Source organism: Saccoglossus kowalevskii, chromosome 9 (genome assembly GCF_978046115.1).
Source record: "Saccoglossus kowalevskii chromosome 9, keSacKowa6.1, whole genome shotgun sequence".
In the NCBI taxonomy this organism is placed as follows: domain Eukaryota; kingdom Metazoa; phylum Hemichordata; class Enteropneusta; family Harrimaniidae; genus Saccoglossus; species Saccoglossus kowalevskii.
The window spans coordinates 35,964,480-35,986,943 of NC_140649.1; the positions used below are offsets into that span (position 1 = coordinate 35,964,480).

Here is a 22,464-nt window from a genome sequence, read left to right on the forward strand (position 1 = left end):
AAAAAGCCTTAGCTCCCGAGATGGCGATGTAGAACCCCCTGACTTCTTGTAACATAATTCTGAGGTTCACTTGAAAAAATGAATTTTGATAGAATGAGCCCTCTGGAGACCTGGACCAGATCCAATCTGCAATCTTTTTTTCACTTGCAAGTGATTTGATGTACATTTCGTTACCGGTATATAACATAGATGCTATGATATTAGTGTCCATAATTTGGCAATGCCTCTCTGTATTATCATGGAGGTAATATTACCTCCATAGTTTTATCAATCTGTGTTATTTGTGTACAATGGATACAAGCAATATTATAACAGTACATCACAAATATTGTTAAAAATAAAATTAAGTAATTTTGAGAATGCAGAAAAGAACATGTACCTGAATACAAACTGGCAGTACGGTGATCATATAAGGTTATTACGAAGATACCTCAAAGTAGGCACGAAGAAAGTACAGCAGGAGGTCAATGTGACGGTGTACTGTCTGAGTGCATACTTTGAGGTATCCTCGTAATAACCTTTACTCTTCTTTTTCCAAGGATACAAATGTACATTATGGGAATGCCGAAATCCAACAAGTTTAGAACAGAATCAGCGAACTTCTTTGTGTGGAGTTCGATCAAACCCTGGTGGCAGCAATGTTTGTTTTTATTATTATTAGAGGATGCTTATGCGCGTAATCATTCTACATTTGGAATTCGCATTTCCTAATATAGTAGGATGAAAATACCCCGTAAAATATGGTAACTTACAGTGTTACAGTTACAGATGTATAATATTATTGTATATTTTGCGGTATTCTCATGTAAACTTTATTATTAGGCAATAATAGTCTGGTTCAATCTTTCATAAAAAGTGATGCAATTTTTGTTTTTTAAAGATCTGTGCATGCATGAAAAATATATTGCCCCATAAAAAAAAATATTCAAGACCAGATCTACAGTAATGTTTGCTTGACCTGAGATGTTTATCCAACCTTGTAGTATACTAAAAAAATAAATAAAAAAAATATTGTTTTACATGATTCATGCAAGTTTGACCAATGTTGTCTCAAGGAAAACAGCTTTGCCTATCATCTAATTTACATAACAATAAAATATGCTAATCATTTATATTGTATTAATGTGAAAACTACAGTTTAACATAAATAAACATTTATGAAGCTTAAAGCAGAACTGTCCTGTATAATTTCTACCTTACGTTACATCAATGTTGGAAGAAGATAAAAACAATGACGAAGAAGTCAAAACTGCCACACTTAAAATTTTAAGATCATCTGACTTGTGTATTAACGTAACTCATCGGACGTGTCACACATTGACGCCTACGCCTGTTACATGTACATGACACAGGTATTCAGAGGTTCCATTCTGGTGACGTACTTTATAAACACTAATGGAATTTTCCAACACTGGAAAAAGTGTGATTATATACAAGTATTGTATTCTGACATTAGCAATACATATTTTTACAAAAACCAAAAATTACATTTTTTGTTATTAACATTTTGATACACTGTGTCATTACTGTATTAAATCTACTATTTAAATACACCCAATATGGTATACTGGTATAGAACATTTATAACTATTTAAATAATAAATAAAAGAAAAATATTTTTTGTTTCATTTACCGGTAAATTAAAATTCAACATAGAATAGAAAATCAAGTTAATACCCAGAAATATTGAATAAAATTATCCAAAATGTTTCAACAACAAAACCACACCCATATATATTCATGTTCTGAATCATACTATTAATACTATGTATACATAATGTATTACTATACATTTGTTTGCAGTGATGTTTTGATATTGACTAGTAAGTTTGTAAAATTAAATCTAGTCAATACAATTGGTCCTGATGTTATCAACTAATTAAATTAATTAATGTCAATTAGTTGAAAAGAAAAAAGGCAATGTATTTATACATGCATTGTCTGCTAAGGTAAATTATGGTATCATTCGTGAGATCCCTACAACAGTTATATTAGACATGTGTGTTGTGTTCAGGCTACACAAAGTACCGGTACTAGTACATGCTAAGATTTAAGCTAATCTCATAAGTTTGCATATCAGTCATTTTTATTATGATATCTCTGAACAGTAACTAGGAAGATATACATGTTAGTTCTACAGCTATATAACAACACCAAAGCAAATTCAGTGCAGATTGCAGAATAACAGGAAGTACCGGTAGGAGTCCCATCGTCAGTTCATTTTTTTTCTCAAGAAAGAATGTTCTTAGATGTGCTCACGTTGATTGTCATGTTGGAAATGGCATACCAAAATGAATAGTTATGACTACATGTATAACAGTAAATCTTTGGACAATTAATCCAAGCACACTTCAATAGCCCGCGCTAAGTATCTGGACTGTGTCTGAAAAACAAATCAGATTTAATCCATACTCTTTCTTAGCCTGTGCTAAGTGTTAGGCACGTTTTCTAAGCAAGGGCTAATGTTTTTGACCTCTTAGCCCATGCTAGGCAGCTGTGCATGAATGCAACTATATACTATTAACAGTGTTTAAACCCCAACCTCCCTATAACATTTTAGGTAATCCCTTTAGATGCATGTATGTTAGCTTCTAGTGAGGATTGCATACTTTCTTGAATGATTTCCTCAATTTTTGTTACATAAGGGCACAGAAGCGAGTTGAACTTTGCATAGTTGTATGCATAAACAAATGGTCAATCAATGTAACTATGCTACAATTGTAAAACATGCTTTATTAGAATAAAACTGAAAAAATAACTGGACAATATCATTGAAGGTCTACTCTGCTGTCATTCTAGATTATTCAAATTCCAGTCTTGTTTCTCCTAAGTAATTATCCTTGTTTATAATGTATAAAAAGTTGGTAGCAACTTTGCGGATTTAAAATCAATAAGCCTTACAATAGTGGCCCACAGCACAAAAAGGTGAAGATCCTTAAAGGGGAACCGCTCAATCCCATGGATTGCACCAAAGAATCATGGGACACTATTGTTTATGTTGTTTACAATGTTAATCTATCTTTTGTTATCCATTGTTATTTTAATCCAGAAAGTAAATTTGTTGTAAAATTAATCTTAACTGGAAGGTGCCCCTTTAACCATTGATTACAGTGATAGACCTGTACTGTAGTTCAATTAGCACCTTTTAATTACCATACTAATTAAACTTATGCTTAATTTTTGAACTGTATGTAAACTGAAATATGTTTAAATTTTAAATTTTTAAGTTGCTTTAATTATCTTGAACAGTTGAACTGAAAAACCCCCTGTGTTGATCTTCTAAGATTAATAATAATATCTTTATTGGATCCTTAGAAATAACATTTTCTATCAGTTAATAGCAATATGTATATATAATGAATGTAATAGTAAACAAGAGAAAGTAAGATTTCAATGTAATGGATAGCAAAAAGAAAAGTACTGTATATTAGACCACAGTCCCTCCAGATAAACTGTGATTAGATACTTGACTGTTCCAACCAATGTGACATCACATTTTCCCATAGATTTTTCATAGCAAAGTTTAAAATGTGATATCATTTTTATATTAAAATGGTATTAATTATTAAACTCCAACATTAAATTAATGAAGGCAATGTAAAAAGAATTTGAATCTATATTCTATATTAAAAAACTTTAAAGTGTTGTTTTTTTATTTGTCAAATGTGAAAATACACATACAAAAATTAAAATATTAAATAACACTTTTAAGTTTAATATGCGCCTATACCCTTGTTGTATCGTATGCATTAATTTGTAACTGTCCTACTATTTATTATCAAATAGAGGGAATTTTGCGAGCCACAATAAAAAGGTGTTGACTTGTATTATGCGGATTGAGTCATCGGACACCCACCTGAACACTGAGACAACACCCCAACAAAAGAAATTATACAAAAAAGCAAAAAAAAAAGCAAAAATGCGTTGGCTATTGTTCTGAAAAAACAACAAAAGGCGAAACTATTTGACCTCCTTGTCTTCTACCCTGTACAGAATAAGAATATCTACGAGATTTACTGTTTAAGAAATACAAATAGTTTACTTACCGGCACAAGTTTGGAGAATGATACAAATTACAAACAGTTGAATGGGTGCAAAGAAAAAGCACGGGGCGGTTGTAACGATCCACGATGTTCGTCGGCGTCCATCGTCGCCAGGTTCAACGGAAAATATCCACATGTTTGTAAAATAAATACCAGCGATCGTAACAGACTCGAGATCACATATTGTTTAACTTGTTGTGAGTTACGCATTCGATGGAAACGGTGACATGGAAAAAGCAGAAATGTGGGAACTTAAAAAGCATGCATAATAATATACATAGCGAGTGCTCTATTGGATTGTTGATGGTGTAACAGGTGAACTCCAGAGGGCACTCGACTCTCTGCCTTGTTGGACCAATCGCAACAACCCGTTTCATCAAGACAAACCCAAAATGGCCGAATCAAGTGAAACGAAAACGGGTGGGTTTTTGCAGTAAAAATGTTTGAGAAATTGGATGGGATATGGGACAGATTTAATCGTTTTGTGGTGGCATCTAATCTTTAATGTTTTTTTTTTTCTGCAGACGTTGTCGAAGAAGAAAAAGAAGATGGTAGCGCACAGGAAAGCGGTACGTTTTGTAGTGTGTATGTGCCGGTGTTTATGCTTGGTGAAATGCGCGCAAAATACATGTGCGTTCAACTCATTTGTGGCAATGTTCTTTGGATTTTCATTTGTTCCGGATTGAAGCATCACCCGGACGACTGTGCCCTTTTATAAAAGGCTCTTGCAGCGTATAAAATACACTTTCTCTTTTGCTACACTGCGCCTGATTCTCACGCAGTCCGCCAACAACCTTGTAATGTGTTCACAAAACAATAACAAATGTCGGTCACAAATGCGCATGCAGTTCCCACAGTGGAAATTCCCCGCTCGTGGAAGGCCTCAAACGAGTCATTTGTATCCTTGTTTTGTTCCTTTTAATGTCCAATTTCTCTCAGATTGTAAGTCCGAGCTAAAAAATCGCCTCGGTGTAACACATTTGTCTTGTAATATTTTTTTTGACATAATTCATTCTCATCTTAGCCTTCTTTATTTAGACGTGACCCGAGTTCAGAGTTCACCGCACAATAACTGACACACAAATATAGTTCGCGGGGGTGTAGTCGTCTAATTTGCAATTTCTTCGAACAAGTTTCGAAACGATTATTGAGTGCAAAACATAAACACTTAATTTTCGTAAATATTAGAAGAATGTTCTGTAGGTTTGTAATTGTCGCTTGCTTGTTGACATGTAGCATTCAGCGTGATATGCAAATAATTGTTCATGAACCAGTGAATTCCAGTTGACGCTGGATTGTCCTATATATTTTCAGTGAAGCAGTTTAATGCTCATTCTGTCCTTGCATCTTGGCACACATCTCCAATTTTGTAGTTAATGTATATAGTTAAAGAGATCCCTATTCTATGGGTTTCTATTTACAAAGCCATCTTGAGTCGACGTATGTATCCCCTAAAAATGCAGTAATCTTAATTCCTTTTGACATATGGCGCTGATAAAAATAAATTGAAAAATCTTATTTGCATGTTGTTATCCAAGGCAGTGCACAATTGTGGTTGTTTGCTCTAGAAGCCTCTTACAAAAAATTTAATTTGTGATCTTTCTGTCTTTTTCATTCATGCTGATTGAAACATTTTTATTCATTTTATTTATTTATTTATTTATTTGGATAACCAACTAGAGGCTCCATGCAATGCACAAACGGACATTATATCATGCATTATTAAAATACAACATATTACTACCTAATGTTTAAAATTCTTAAATACCCTTTTTTAAAATACTAAATCAATTGAAAATATCAGTAGTAGGACTTAAAAATTTATAAATTAAAAATTTGTTATATGCAGACCATGTCTGTTAGAATAAGGAGTATTTTTTCTCTCATTGTGGATTTCTTGTAAATCTAAAAAGTGATAGTGACAGATAGGTATGTTTGTTTCCTTGGAGGAGGAACTGGAAGGGGGGGGGGACAGGGCTTCTATAAGCTGTTTAAGTTGAGAGGTGGCATATAAATGTACTGTATGTGTAGTGCCATATTTGCTACTTATAACTCAGAATTTGTCAAACTAACACATTTTGTTTCACCATCAGTGTTCTCCCCAGCTTTCAATTTGTGTGCCACACTGCTTTCCCTGCCCGCCACTGTGGTCTCGAGCCGCCATGGTGCTTTTTTCATTGTTCATCCTGTGAACTGTATTATGAAATATAAAAAGAAATACGTAGCTATCAGGGATCTTGCCACGCTTCCGACCAGGACTATTGTCCGACGTACTGACCGACACACATCCTGCCAGTCGTGGATTATAATTTGTAAACAATAGATGTAGTTGCATGATGTGGTAGTGGCCTATAAACAATTCAAGTTAATTTTGTAAAATTAGCACCTCTTTGTTCGTAAGTAAATATTTTGACGATCGACGCAGTCTTTAGATTGAAAGCTAACTTTTTTTCAAAATCAATTCCACCCGATATAACATGGGCAAAGCGGAGTTCACGATCAGTTTACGCTACTCAAGAGAAAAACAATGTGTTTATTGCGTGATTGGGTAAAATACATTTGAACTTTTATCAAAAAATATGGGGTCACTGTACTCATTTCAGAGAAAATCCATTAATAAAATACAGTGAAAATGTCATGTTTGTTTTAGGGCAATTTACCATTTTTTCTATGGCAAGGATAGATCTCCATATCTCAAAACTTTATTCTGTGACATACATTGAAAAAACAGTATAGTATCTTACAAAGTACTTTTCGACGTTCGAAGTGTTAAAAAAATTACAATATTTTGAGTGGGTTTTTAATGAGAAAATGTGTTTTCATTTTGATCATAAGTAGCATTTTACCTTAATAAATTTCTTAAAATGTGAAAACTACCGTATTTATCCGGGTATAAGCTCAGGGTCCTGAACATGGAAAATTGCCAAAAAGAAGGGGTGGGCGTTTGCCAGGAGATCCCTGGCAAAAAAAACAAAAATTCGCGAAAATTGACAACACGCAGATCGAACTGCGGCAGGGTACAGAAAGACAAATGAAAACATGCAACGAAAATAAATGAACAATACGCAACACTAGAAGTAAAACAAAAATAATGTATTGCTTATAATGTGACAAATAAACCAGAAATAATAAAAATCGACAGTGAGGAATCATTTGAATTAGGATTTTCCCACCGACAAACACGCCCGATACGCGTGAACTCAAAATGAATTAAAATGTCAGGGGTTAAACTGCGTAAAATGATTTCCGGTCTCGACAAATTACGAATCAACCGTCATACAAGATCAATAATAATTTACAAATACACAGTAAAAATTATAAAAATTCATAGCTGTTTGAAAAAACTTCTCAGATCTTTATTTGTACGTCCATTGCCATCTTCGTCAAACTCAAAACCCTCAAATGTCCAAGTCGGCGTCACTGTAGCCGTCGAACAAAATCCCTACAACTTATTCCTGAAGTGCGTCGATATCGTCCCACACAATTCGGACTTAGCACTTTTAATCCACGGATTTCGCAGTCTGTCAGCTTGGCACTTTTCATTCATGTCTAATCATAATAAAGAGACAAGAAAAATGGGGTCGCTCTGCTGCGATGGCACACGAAGCTTTTGTTTACAGTCTAGCAATCATCTTTGACCTTTATGCATCTGCTTTACTGATTGGCTAAGAATGACATCACTCCTAATATTTCATCATAAAGGTCAAATCGTAACATTGCTTTCTTATCAGATTCGACGCTTATTAATCACGGTGAAAGTTATCATTCAGCAAGTTGCCGCGGTTGGAATGTCTCACTATATGGATATCGCGGTGGACTTGAAATAGGACGTTTTTTTGTTTTTTTTTATCCAACGACAGAAGAATAGTTTTCATGACAGAAATGGAATAGCGGTGATAACAGATGGTAAAAAAGTTGGCAGTCTTCGATGTCACAGTGACATTGCAAAATTGCTGGCCCCAGTTATGGATTCGCAAGCTGCTACAATATATTTATAAAGCCAAAATAACGTGATTTCAACCATTCTCTCAGGTACGGGTTGTTACAATATTGCATCATTGTTTTCATTGTCGTCGACGCTAAAGCCGAATGAGTGCAACACTTGCTTAGCGGCTCTCCTTATACGATTTGCTTGAATCGTTTCTAAGGAAGCACAAACCAAACGGCCGGCCCTTTTTAGGGCCATGACATATTTCAAAAAGAGAACTACTGTTTCTGCTTTAATATTTATTAATATAGACTTGCTGACTGTTAGGATTCTGAAAAAAATGAGCGGTGCCCTGAAGGAAGAAAGCTGTCACAGCTATATTGCATTCACCCCTTGTTTTACGCAATTAACAATTTTTATAAGTATCACGACAGACTTCAAGAAAGTCAATTGTTAATACAACCACAGTCAACGAATAGAAAATAATTTTTTTTGTTTTTTGTTTTGTGTAGAAAAAGACCCCTGGGCGTGTGCCCGGATATGACCTCAACTCCTTTATTGTGTCAAAAGTGGGGGTGGGCGTTTGTCCAGGCATGGGCTCTTACCCGGATAAGTACGGTATTTCAAAGCAAAAAAAAGTGCAAATAATTTGTTCATTTTTATAATAATTTATATGAACATAAACAATTGCGTAGAAACACATTTATTTATTTGAAAATAGTTTTAATAGTTTTTGACTCGTGTGCGAAGCAGTTAGTGTGTCTGTCTGTCTGTCTGTGTGTGTGTCTGTTCCATCGATATCTCAAGAACCAATGTTCGGATTTCAATGAAACTTGGTATATAGCTTGTCTGGGGCAATGCGCAGATTTGATTAGTTTTTGGTTGACATCCATGCATATTAATGAGCTCATCTGCATAATAATGTGTGAATTTTAAGCTATTTCAGTTATATCTCAAGAAGCATTAAAACGATTTTTATGTAACTTGGTAAGAATGTTACTAATGATTGGCTGCTGCAATTCATTGTTGTATTTTACATTTTAATTAAAATTGAGCATTTTTTATGTATTTTTTTATTATTTTTTTAAAAAATTTGTTATGCCCAATTGCATGAATACAACTAATAGGAATCGGTGAGTGGACTAATTTGCATAATGATGCGCATGCGTATTCTATTTTTTATGACCAGCAATTTATGATGGTGTCAGCCATTATGTTATTTCCAGTGTGTTGTACATTCCCAGTAAAATTATCTATTTACACAGAGCTGACAAAATTCGCCTATCGTTAAAGTTCTAATATAAACCGCATACGTAATAGTAACCGCACCCCCCAATTCCGGCTTCGGGGTTAAAGAGTTCTTAACAAAAATTGAAAACTTGAAAAGTACCTATTACTAACCGCACCCCCAATTCAACAAGACCGTGACTGACTTCATTGTTTCAACCAGCTGTTCCAAAATGGCATTGTTCCTAATCCTATTCATTTGTTTCGACAACATGCCTAAAAATATTCACACCTATTTATTGTTCAGCGGTGATAAGATGTCAGACAGGTAATGAAACTGCTTTTGTTCTGGCGGCGACCTCTGTCAATACTCTTTCTGAATACGTCTGTGTTTCGTAAGTTTTAGACAATGAGCTTTTATCACCGTAAAAGTGTTAAACTGAGCATTGAAGAATAATTTATCTTTCGAAAACAAATAATTTCTTGATTTAAAAAAAAAATCATGTCGTTTTCCCATGGAAATCAAAGGCAAAAGATCGCACTACATTATCGGTAAATCTCTAACATATTGCTTTCACCATGAGGTTGCTGAACTGTCATTAACATATTTACATGAGCTATGTAATTTAGACACGTGGGCATCATCCAGCATTTTGATTGGTTAATTAGCGACTTGACCTATTCGGTGAATAATACGTCACGTGAGCATTCAAAAACATGGCGGATATCGTATCGGCTATTTACATGTGACTGAAATTATTCGCTTACGGGGAAACTAAGTTGAATTTTACTTGCATTTTATAACAATTCAGCGAATTTATTTTTCGTGCATTATTGTAATCACTACTAAATAATAATCACCAATATCAACACTTCGAAAACAAGTAAGTTATTTACTTGTGACCCGCAGCATGGCCGGATCAAGCTACCGTTATGTGATCATTTGCTACTAAGCAGTGCATTCGTGTTTTTATTTGAAACTTCTGTTAGAATATACTGTTCGTTACCAAGAAAATTAAAAAAATAAATGCATATTACATTAAAAATACTGAGTATTTTTTGTATCATGTGGAATTTTTTTTTGATTGACTGTAATTTTTCAACATTTCGTAACGCCTATTTTAGAACCAAAATAAGGCCTTTCACTCTTCCCCGACGCCTATTCAAGAGATTGTACGGTGTATTGTTTGTTTTGTGCATGTGTTGTGGACAAAAAATGACCATGCCCATTTAGTGATTGCAATATGTACGTAAAAGAAACCGCACCACAAACTTGAGCTTTTGATCCCAATTTTTAAATTGATACATTGTAATATAAACTGCGGTTTATAATAGGACTTTAACGGTACATGTGTAAATATATGTTGGGATTTGGAGAGAAAAAACTCGTAAAACATACCGAATTTACCGTGACAGGAGTGATCAATTTTGGTGCCGATTGTTGGCGGGCTGATCAGCATGTCGGATTATTTCTGAGAACGTTCTTCATGTGGGAAATCACAAAATCATTAGCACTAAGTAAGCTGGTTTACCTTATTTTTGTGTCACAGTACTCTGTACAAATGAAATGAATCGACATGCGATGATTACCAAAACAATTTGACAATCGGTGTCTCATTTGTTCACCGCCCCCTCAACACGGTGATTTGTTATGACGGTGATTTGTTATGAGGGGTATTCTTTCCCAGCCCTTTTCATCGGAAATTACGAATTCATTGGCTCTAATATATCCTAGTTTACTTTAATTGTTTCATCCGATTATTCTGTACATTGATTTTACCTAGCAAAAAAAACAATTGGTGTCTGGCTTTGTTATATTTACACTATTGCAACACCTTATGTGGGCCCTCAGCGTGAGCCTCGTGTTTCACTATTTTTTTCATTGAATATTACATGGCACGATATTCCTCAAATCGGAAGGCACATTTATTGCTCGAGTTACTGTTCCTATTAAGTTAAGCCATGGAGCAAAAAAGAAAATATGGTTAAGCTGAATACCATGCTTCATGTGGAATGTATAGACCGTGATGTCGGCATTAACTACTGGATGCACAGTGGAAACCACTGGGGCAACGCCACGCTGACTGACGTCTCCTGCCTGGTAAAAAAAAAACATGCGGGACGGGCTGTAGGGTTTTAAGCCGTCGTAGATGTTTTCGAAACGAAAATTAGCAAATAGGTTTTGTTTTGAGCCACTTAAAATGTCCTTTGTGTATTTTTGGTTGGTACTCATCGCGTTGACGTGCCCCAGATAGTGTCAATTTATACACAGTAACAAATGAGACTCGTTGGGGATTACTTTGAATTTTATGTACCGAGAAGTACTTCTGCCGTAAATTATTAATATTTGTTATGATACTGAGCTTTACGATGGTTGTAATTTTACCATGTCGATTTTCGGGATATACGAACCAGTCGAAAAGATTGTGATGCCTTCCTTATTAATATACGTAACTGAAAATAAATAAATATAATATTTATTGACACACATATTGAAATTAAGATAGTGGTTTGGATTTTAGATATTTAGATTGTGATTGTTTGTCAGAAATTTTTATAGTTCTTGCTACTTTACGTTTTCCGTGTTAACTAAATTTCTAAAATATTTTTAAATGCCCTATAAGTTTATTTTGGGCATTTATTTGTTTACTATTTTCGTTGCATTTCATTTTCCTCAATGTTTTATGAATTATTTCAGTTTTCTTTTTAATGTTTCAATTTTGTGGAAACTTTTTATGCATATTTTTAAGTAGGCTTATTGTAGGTATACGATGTCTATGTGTGTAGATGACTACTGGTGGCTCCTTATTTAATAGATTATTCATAATTTGTTTATCATTTTCAAATATTCCCGAATATTACATCATGATACCTATTCCCTCAGCACACGGGAGTTCTTTCTAAGCTTTCTTTGATTACTGTTTGTATTTGTAATATTATTAAGTATAGAACTCTCTATGAAGATAACTTCATTTGAAATATTCAAAGTAGGTGGCAATTTTGGCAACAAATTTCTCCATCAATTTGAGATTATTCCTGTTATGTAAAATATTTGATGGTCAAAGTATGTCCAAACGTTGACAATTGATTTATTATTTGTTTGAAATTGATTTGCTAATGTGTTTGAATAGTGTTAAATATACATGTAAATAGGAATTTAGGAATTACTGCAACCCTCAGTAATTTTGAATAAGGGCACATCCAAGCAAATCATTGATTATTTGTTGCAATTCATGCATATTGATACCATCAAATGCAGTAGAACATCGATTATCCATACTGTTAGGGGGACATGCTTTTTGTTCGGTTATGCAAACAGTTCGGATATGCGATCTTGTGTGGGTGTGCTCAAATTTACAGGCTCACATACACACAAATTCTAACGCACTTGACTGCAATGAAATCAAACAATAGTACATGTAGAGTACGTCATTAAAACATTTTTATTTAATCAGTAATACTTTGTAATAAAAATGTTGCACGCTGGAATGTTAAAAAATGTTTCAAAATGCCCGTAAAATGTAGCGATAATAAAGTTCCTTTGCTTCTTTCTTGGGGAAAACCAAGTCCCGGAACCAAGTGAAGACGGATTTCTCTAAACGATCGTCATTGGCTGTTTTCATTATCTTTCGTTTCAGTCCTGCACTTGAATCTATTTTACTGGAAAAATCCAGCAGCTTTTGTTTTGCTTAATATCGGATATCAACACATTACTCGGTAGATAGATTGCTTGCGGTTTTGCCACGTTCTAGTCGATTTATAATTGACACCTTCGCGTCCAAATTAAGCAGTTTGCGTTTCACTGGGGTAGCCATGCCAACGCCAGATAAAAGACGCTGATAAAGTTAACAGGTGAAAGGTCACTTCGTATTCGCTGTGTATAGTTCGGCTCGATGTTACCAGATTGCTCGTGGATTTTCGAATGGTAAACTGCTACAAGATGTCCCGATTTTATTGGATTCAGCAAAGTTTTTAACACCTAGAACGATTGACATGATAAATTGTTGTAAAAATCCAAGTTGGCTACCGCGATCACCGGACGTAAACACTTTGACGCTGTGAACCACCAAACGGCCCGCCGACTGTGGTCATTGGTTGCCGTTGTCTGCTGATAAACCATCAAGGAGGCACACCAAGGTTTTGTTGTTTCGTCACTCTTTTTCACTGCACTATTAAACTGGCGTCACTTCTTTGGCAAGACATCCCAGAAGTTATTTTCTTTCATTTTTTATTCCGAAAAAGATGTGACTTCTGATACTGGACATTAAAATTAAAAATCGAAAAAAAACATGGGATCAGCTCATGGCTGCGTTTCTTTGACGGCAGTGGAACCCCGTACAATTTTTCCAGGAAACATATCCGAACTGCGGTGACTTACAACTTGGTAAAGTTAAGGATCTGACTGTAAACAGTGGAGAAGACATTTGATGAAGTTTGTTTGAAGTTTGAAGAACACTGGTGTTGCATAATAGGCTTGTCTGAATTATTCGATCTGTAATTCGTTTCATTGTTTGCGCAGACACTGTAAACAATGAACATACATGTGAAAGACGTCGGATTACATGTTGATAATAGCTTTATTGAAAGTGTTGCACCAGGAAATCACACAAGACGACTGTAGTATTTATTGTTCACAGTTGACTTTTGTATTATACGGAACACAACCAGACATGCATACAAACTTTGGGGGACACACAGTAGGTTCGAATAACCGAACATTTCGGATAATCAACGTTCTACTGTATGTCACATAACAGTCCCAGTCTCAAACTTAAAAGTTGTCATTGTAACTCTTCTGCTTTTAATTACTAGTAAGTACGATGAAATGTTTACTGCAGAAATTACTTCATTTCCATGACTAAAATATGGTGGACATTTGTCTCTTACAAGGTTTACTGTGGTTTACAGTATGGTTTAAAGTCTTCAAGGAATTGTTGCTAAGCGGCTAGGAATGAAAAACAAATCATTTAAAGACATTAAGTCTTGATTTTGTGATTAACTGCCAAGCAACTTTTCTTTTTTTGCGATTATTAGTACCAATCTTTGTGCCAAAAATGGGAGATAGTCAGCAGAAAACAAAAAACAAAACAAAAAAACAGGTAATTAGTAAGACAGTAAGAGAACAACTCTGAAAACCTGGTTGTTCACATGAAAATATATAAGGTTAAATAAAACATTTAACTGTTTAAAGAATACAGGGTACGTAGACTCGGATTTATTTTATTTTATTTTATTTTAGAATGAGTAACTACATATGCCTTTCTAATACAACCAAGTTTTAGTCATTCACTACATAGATGGAAATAAAGGAATTCAAAAAATTCAACATTGGTGGAATGACCACAGCTAATTTGCATCAAAATAAATAATTTTAAGCTCATTTGCATAAAATAAATATAACCCTTCCTAAAATAAGGATAGGTTGGATTACTGGAAACACACAGTTAATAACTATTGAGAAAAACCCTTTGAATGCTATTTAACGTCTGCTTTTGTCAACTTTCATGAAATGTGAATAATATTTAGCAGCTACATTGTTGACATCTGACTTCTCAAACTACTTCTTCAACAAATGCCAAAAGCTGCATACTCAGGATTTTGCCCAGCCTGATTTGAGTGCTGGTCGCTAATTAATATTCATGAGCTAATTAATATTCATTTTTCCATTCTATTAGCTACGATTTAACTACTTTAAATATTTTAACTTTTATTTTAAATACTCAATGTAAAATTAATCTGTTTTGATAAAGTGAAAACATGTATACACTTTAGTTTCGCAATCACGTCTAAAATACGTATTTTGAGACATTGACCTCTGACCTGGCAGCCATTTTTTTTTCAAAGCTTGTCGTCAGTTTGTTACAGCCAAAGTGGATACAAGAATTTAATTGTTTTCTTTTCCAATGGAATGCTGGTAAATCACATTATTAGTGAGAAATAAGTATTCCTTGTATCACTGACTGAATATAGCTTATGAATTTAATTTTATGAACGAGTCATGAAGCCAAAAACATCAATGAAGTTTACTACACTTGAGTGCAAGTGCAGATTAAACGAACAACAGCTTGACGCATCGCTGCCGGTGAAGTGAGCAAGTTATTGTTCAACTCGACAAGTCCTACACACAACTAAACATGCAATGGTAATCCTTCCTTCTGTTTATTTATTGTTGTTTTCCCTTTCATTTATCTTGATGTATGACTTATTCCAATCTGGTTCGTTTGTAAAAAAACTAATAGAATGTCAATTGGAGGTTAAAACAAAAACATATTAGGCCGATGTCACACGTGTATGTTGATTTTGAACAGCGGTGTCTTCTTTTATTAAAGTTTTGTTAATTTTTTGCATTGTGTTGTTGTGTGTTAAAACCAACAAGGACAATAGAATGATGGTCCAGTGGCCGACATCCTGTGTGTATCATAAACAAATAGAATATTGCCGGTCCCCAACTTTTTGTCCTGGTCGGAAATTCTGAGTGCCGGTCGCTAGCCATCCCTGCATACTGTAGCTAAGATGTGGGTACTATGAATATACTACATCAGATTGTAATACAATGTAGTGTGATTTGCTTGCCCTCTGACTAAATGAATTGTCCAAGATGCAACTGCCAAGTTCAACCCCTGGCCAGAATTTTTTCCATGGAAACAAACATACTGGTTTTTAGTCCCTGTTCGAACACAGTCCAAAACTGGGACTAATGGATTGACCTCAGTGTTTCTGTGCTTGTGTGCTTCTAGACCTATATCTTAAACATGCCTTGACCGTTTACATTCATATGTCACACATACATCATACATAATGCCGACTGGCAGCCATTTTGTTTTAATGAATGTGGTTCTAGTGCCATAACTAATTATGTTCAAATTTTATATATTCATTATACATCATGTCATATATATACAGATGTATTCAAAATGGGCGATGGCCATTTTGTTTCAATTATTGCTGTTCCAGAGTAATATTTCTCAATATGGACAAGTACTTGTTTTATGATTAGATACAAGATGACTGCATGTCAAGCTTTTTTATCCATATATCTGACATGTTTATGTTTGAACTATATTATTATAAACAAAGCTACATGTATATATCTTAAATTTGATAACTAACTGGGACTGTGCCATGCATGGCTTGTTTAATCTCCATTTTCACATTATTGACAATAGATCATTCTTGCATAATAAATAACACCCTAATGTTTTTGTTTTTTTTTGCAGATTCCAAGGGTTTAGTAGCAGCACCAAAGTTTCTGTTTGGTCAAAACATGGGACAGAGAGTGCAGCTAAAGGTAATATGACAAGCTTGGACCCAGGATTTAAAAAAAAAAAGCGAATCACTCCAGGAAATGATGGCTAACAATGCTCTTCTAATATTAGTGAACTAATTCGGAATACTTAAAGGCCCATATCATTATCCTGATTATACGTAGAACACGTGTGATTTAGGATTTAAATGTTTATTGAAGGACAGTGCGCACATCAAACAAAAGAGATATTACAATCGAGCCTTGTTGATCGTAATAAATTGCGTTGCTTGTAACGTTATGAAGGAATGCTTTTTTTTAACTGAACCTTTGAACCTTGCTTAGGTTGGGCACCAAAGAGATGCATTGTTTGGTTTCTAGATGTCTTTTCTACACTCAAGTCTGCAGAAGCTTTAAAAAAGGAGAGCATTTCATTGTAACTATTTTCACTTTCCTTAGCAAAATTCTTTCGGACTTTCAAAACCTTGATTACTGTAAAGACATTTAATTATTCACTGGTTTTAATTTCACCGTTTTCGCCGATACCTGAAATTAACTAAATTAAATTATTATGAACATGAAATAACAATAGAACTCAATCTTTAACTAGTCAATCCATGAATTTAAATTCCAGTGAATATGGTCAAATATCAAGTATTTTTTTTGGCATATTAATAATTGGTTCACTGGCTTTTACATTTCAAGACATCAGACTTGTTAGATATATCAATGAGGACAATCCGCTTGAATTCGTGCCTGGATAAACTTTTTAAAATGTTTGAATAGAATTTGTACTCAACATTGAGAATATAATGTTTGTGGTGGCAGATAGCATGCTGGGATTGTTTTCTGCTGTATAGATATTTTGCGTCTAAGATGTAGGATTATCTTCATAGTTTATGTGCCCATAATACATGTGTATTAGCCAAGTTTTGGTTGCTTATTTACCATGCACACAGAAAGAGCACTTCCAGTCAGTAGGAATAAGCAGGATTAGGTGAATGTTTCTTCATTTCAGCTTATGTTTTTTACCAACCATGTTGATTTTGTACTTGAAGCATCCTACCCACCTGCAATGTGACATATGACAACATCTTTTATAACAACTTGGTTTCCTTTGGGATGAACATGTAAGCCATTCATGTAGCTTCAACACACAAAAAAACTTGAGGCTCACAAATGAGCATTATAAAATTGGCCTCCTTCTGTCACAGGCTCTCACTCAGTAATGTAGCAGATACAAATCAAATCTAGCCAGTTACTGCAGAAACCACATAAAGTATTTTTTGTGTCTCGTACAGCGAAACTGCTAAGCCTGATGACTAGGTTTGCTTTCGCTAATCATTAGCTGTCATCGACCTTTTCTAACGAAAAGTTGACACAAATAAATATAGGAGCAAACCACGCCCACTGACCTGACATGACCCGCAAACCCAATCCATCAAATACTATGCATGGATTTCCAAATATCAGTAGTTTGATATTGAGTTTAGTGGTTTCTGCAGTATATGCTTGTCTTTTATGGCTTTTTCTTATTATTCCAGAGACAAGCAGATAAACAGTTGGACCCTGATAGCATAAATGAAGAAGGTACTTGAAATTTCTAATATTTGCTACTAATCTTCCATTGACCAAACTATTGTTGAATTCAAAAAATGCAAAAATTAATTAAAATGTGAATATTAAGTTTTTTATTGAGAGATTAAAAAGTATTATCGTTCACAGCCGTAGCTCATTCATTAATCTTTGGTATACGTTGTCGTAACCTGGCTATCACAATGTTATCATTACTATCACCCATCCACATATCACAAGTACAAGTACAGTAGAACGTCGATTATCCGTACTGTTAGGGGGACATGCTTTTTGTTCGGTTATGCAAACAGTTCGGATATGCGATCTTGTGTGGCCGTGCTCAAATTTACAGGCTCACGTACACACAAATTCTAACGCACATGACTGTAATGAAATCAAACAATAGTACATGTAGAGTACGTCATTAAAAACATTTTTATTTAATCACTAATACATTGTAATAAAAATGTTGCACGCTGGAATGTTAAAACATGTTTCAAAATGTCTGTAAAATGTAGCGATAATAAAGTTCCTTTGCTTCTTTCTTGGGAAAACCAAGTTCTGGAACCAAGCGAAGACGGATTTCTCTAAACGATCGTCATTGGCTGTTTTCATTACATGTATCTTTCGTTTCAATCCTGCACTTGAATCCATTTTACTGGAAAAATCCAGCAGCTTTTGTTTTGCCTTGATATCGGATATCGTCGATTTACCAACACATTACTCGGTAGATAGATTGCTTGCGGTTTCGTCACGTTCTAGTTGATTTATAATTGACACCTTCGCGTTCAAATCAAGCACACAGCGTTTGCGTTTCACTGGGGTAGCCATGCCAATGCTAGATAAAAGACGCTGATAAAGTAAACAGGTGAAAGGTCGCTTCGTATACGCTCTGTATAGATCGGCTCGATGTTACCAGACTGCTCATGGATTTTCGAATGGTAAACTGCTACAAGATGTCCCGATTTTATTGGAATCAGCAAAGTTTTTAACACCTAGAACGATTGACATAATAAATTGTTGTAAAAATCCAAGTTGGTTACTGTGATCACCGAACATAAACACTTCGACGCTGTGAACCATCAAACGGCCCGCCGACTGTGGTCATTGGTTGCCGTTGTCTGTTGATAAACCATCAAAGAGGCACACCAAGGGGTTGTCCTTTCGTCACTCTTTTTCACTGCACTATTAAACTGGCGTCGCTTCTGTGGCAAGACATCCCAGAAGTTATTTTCTTTCTTTTTTATTCCGAAAAGGATGTGACTTCTGATACTGGGCATTAAAATTAAAAATCGGAAAAAAAACATGGGATCGGCTGATTGCCGCATTTCTTTGACGGCAGTGGAACCCCGTACAATTTTCCCGGGAAACGTATTTGAACTGCGGTGACTTACAGCTTGGTAAAGTTAAGGATCTGACTGTAAACAGTGGAGAAGACATTTGATGAAGTTTGTGTTTTTAGAACATTTTTTATTTACAGTGAACACTGGTGTTGCATAATAGGCTTGTCTGAATTTAGGACATTATTGGACACTGTAATTCGTTTCATTGTTTGCGCAGACACAAAGAACGTACACGTGAAAGACGTCGGATTACATGTTGATAATAGCTTTATTGAAAGTGTTGCACCAGGAAATCACACACTACGACTGTAATATTTATTGCTCACAGTTGACTTTTGTATTATACGGAACACAGCCAGACCTGCATACAAACTTTGGGGGACACACAGTAGGTTCGGATAACTGAACATTTCGGATAATCGACGTCCGGATAATCGACGTTCTACTGTATATGTATTATTGCTATAGCAGAACAGGCAGAAATTGAGATACATCAACTTCTTCATTCTTTTTACTGATTGTTTGTTGTTATCAACTTTACATTTACGACTTCTTCATCAAGTCTACATGCTTTGATACTTGGTATACCTCTTTTACATTTGTTTTTTCGTGAATATCTTTGTCATTTGTGGTAGAAAGTGACTTCTTTTTGAAACGACTAGCCTGATTGCTTTGATATTTTATATGCAGACTCCTCAATTACACCTCAATCAAATTTGCTCATTTTGTGATAATACATTCAAATCTCTAATTTTAATGAATATTATGATCATTTTTGGTAAAAATTGCTATATTCAACTTTTTCTTGGAAATTACTCACTTGCTTTGATATTTTATATGTATGCATTTGAAGTGAGCCATAGTCAGATTATATTACAACTGAGTGGAACTTTATCAGCCGACAGGCTGTTCATGTTATTATGGGTTAATTCTAGTAGATTATCAAATTAAAGAAGAAAAATTTGCATTTTTACACTGGTTTCTATCGTTTAAATGTGTCTATCTCAAAATTTGAATGAAGAAGTCAGATATTATTGATATGAATTTCAAAAAATCATATTTAATAGTCAGTTAGCATTGTGATAAGTGTTTTTCATAAAATGAAAATTCTCTCCCAAAATGTAGAGCAAGATTTAAATTTAGCACAAACTGCCTTAATAACAATAATCGGCAGAAGGCCTTTCCATGCTTTTCATTGCATCATTGCACACAAGGTAAAAATAAAAATTTAATTTTCATGAAAATACGATATAAAAGCACAAGTTTTGAATCAAATTGACCAGAAAGCTTATTCGTGCTCACAAAAAATGTCTTATATTAGCCAGTTATGTTACCAGATTCAGTTGTTCAACTTCCATGAAACTCTGTAATTCTCTAAGGATGGACACAATGGCAACTCTTTACAATGCATTCTATTTTGCATATCAATTCACAGATGATGAATCAAGTTCAGAAGAGGGAGGAATGTTTTCTAAGGCATCACCCAATGTATTAGCAAAGAGACCAATAGCTGTACCCAGTAGTAAGTACACTTTACAATTATTTGCTCTTCAAGCTTGTCAGTCTTCAACCATTGAATGTACCAGGCTGGATTCTCAGTAAATTTAAATTTTGCACGGGTACTATTCTAATGGTTCTAGGGACACACCTTGTCACATTACACTACTAGCTAAGAAATAAATATAGCGTGATTAATTGTGTGACATTTGTATTTCTGTCAAGGAGATGTTATCAGTCCCAGAAATTGAACCATGGTGTCACACCGTTATCTCTCTACATTGTTCACACTTTTAATCTATCTTATTCCCCAATTTGACATGTTGCCACCTGACGTTTTTTTCCCATTCATTCAGTCTATTCAAGGAGGCTTTCAGCAAGCGATGTATTAAGCATTAGACTATATAGTTAGGCTAAGTAAGTTTACTATGTGATTAGGCTAATTGCCTTCTTAACAGGATCAAGTCAGGCGACCTGGTTGCAAGATAATTCTTGTTTATTGGAGGTGTGTTTCAGTGTGTGTATTCTGACCGTATCACGGATCCACACTCCACAAGTATGTAATGTATTGTCATAATTGTTGCATAAAATCAAGGCTGTAATATTCAGTCACATATTTATGTCACATAGCTAAAGGCCGGAAAAAAACAACAATTTCATCTGGACTTGATGGAGCAGTATCTAGACTTTAAAGTAATTGATCAGTATTATTGAGGTAGCAACAGAGGAAAACTGAGTTAAAAATTGATCTGTAATTCAGAAAGTTACTAAGCCTACTATTAAACGACCCATATGTCATCTGAAAATTTAGACATTGCTGAAAACTGCAGTGCATATGCTGTACCCCTTTTTTTCTAAGGGATTTTCTGATGGACAATTTTGCCATATCTCTGACATGCTTTGACTGATTATGTTCGAATTTTATATATTCATTATAGATCATGTCATAGATATACAGATATATTTGTTTAACTATCTGATTCAAAATGGCCAAGTGGCGGCCATTTTTGTGCTAAAAAATTGTCAAAAATATAGCATTTCGGCATTGTGGAACTGGATTTTGGTCGTTTATAACTTTTCAGAATGGACGACTACTGGCTATTTTGTTCAACTAATGCTGTTCCACAGCAATATCTCTCAATATGGACAATTACTCCTTTGACGATTACCGTATTTGTCTTCAATTAGGCGCCACTTTGTTACACTTTCATGTCATGGTGGCGCTTATTTGTGGTTAAATTTGAGCAACTTTGTTTCAAATGGCGCTTATTTCGAGCACTTCAAGTTCTAGTACCGGTAACTGTGTTACAAGCCATTGTTTTTGCTCCATTCTGGTGATAGATTATTGACAATATTTTACATTACAGTCTGACGCTTAGTCACTGTAGCCTTTATTTTAAATACTGAGTAAATGACCCATTTTCAGACAGTTTAGAAAGTTATACAAAATTATCATTCTTTAGAAAACATTCACAGTTTGCCGTACAATCAACAGAAAAATAAAACAAACACAAATTCAACACTTAGTAGTCAATGATCACGGTAGCAAAATCCGGTCATGCTGCATTCCACGGTTACGATTATTACTCAGTAGTAGTTATAATAACG

The 22,464-nt window shown here is 34.7% G+C and overlaps 2 protein-coding genes across 3 annotated transcripts in view; one reads left to right on the forward strand and one right to left on the reverse strand.

The window, feature by feature from the left end:
- LOC100375739 (uncharacterized) overlaps positions 1-4,179 on the reverse strand; it is a 70,592-nt gene extending 66,413 nt beyond the window's left edge. The window contains exon 1 of the mRNA XM_085504084.1: positions 4,047-4,179. Coding sequence (XP_085360210.1) covers positions 4,047-4,179 — 133 coding nt within the window. The remainder of the gene's footprint in view (positions 1-4,046) is intronic.
- A 152-nt stretch (positions 4,180-4,331) lies between these two features.
- Positions 4,332-22,464, forward strand: part of LOC100373299 (uncharacterized) — a 41,460-nt gene continuing 23,327 nt past the window's right edge. The window contains exons 1-5 of one of the 2 annotated variants that reach the window (XM_085503460.1): positions 4,332-4,463; positions 4,568-4,612; positions 16,416-16,486; positions 17,986-18,031; positions 20,795-20,881. In XM_085503460.1, coding sequence (XP_085359586.1) covers positions 4,436-4,463; positions 4,568-4,612; positions 16,416-16,486; positions 17,986-18,031; positions 20,795-20,881 — 277 coding nt within the window. In that variant the 5' untranslated portion in view covers positions 4,332-4,435. The remainder of the gene's footprint in view (positions 4,464-4,567; positions 4,613-16,415; positions 16,487-17,985; positions 18,032-20,794; positions 20,882-22,464) is intronic. The other variant, XM_085503459.1, reaches the window with a different exon arrangement.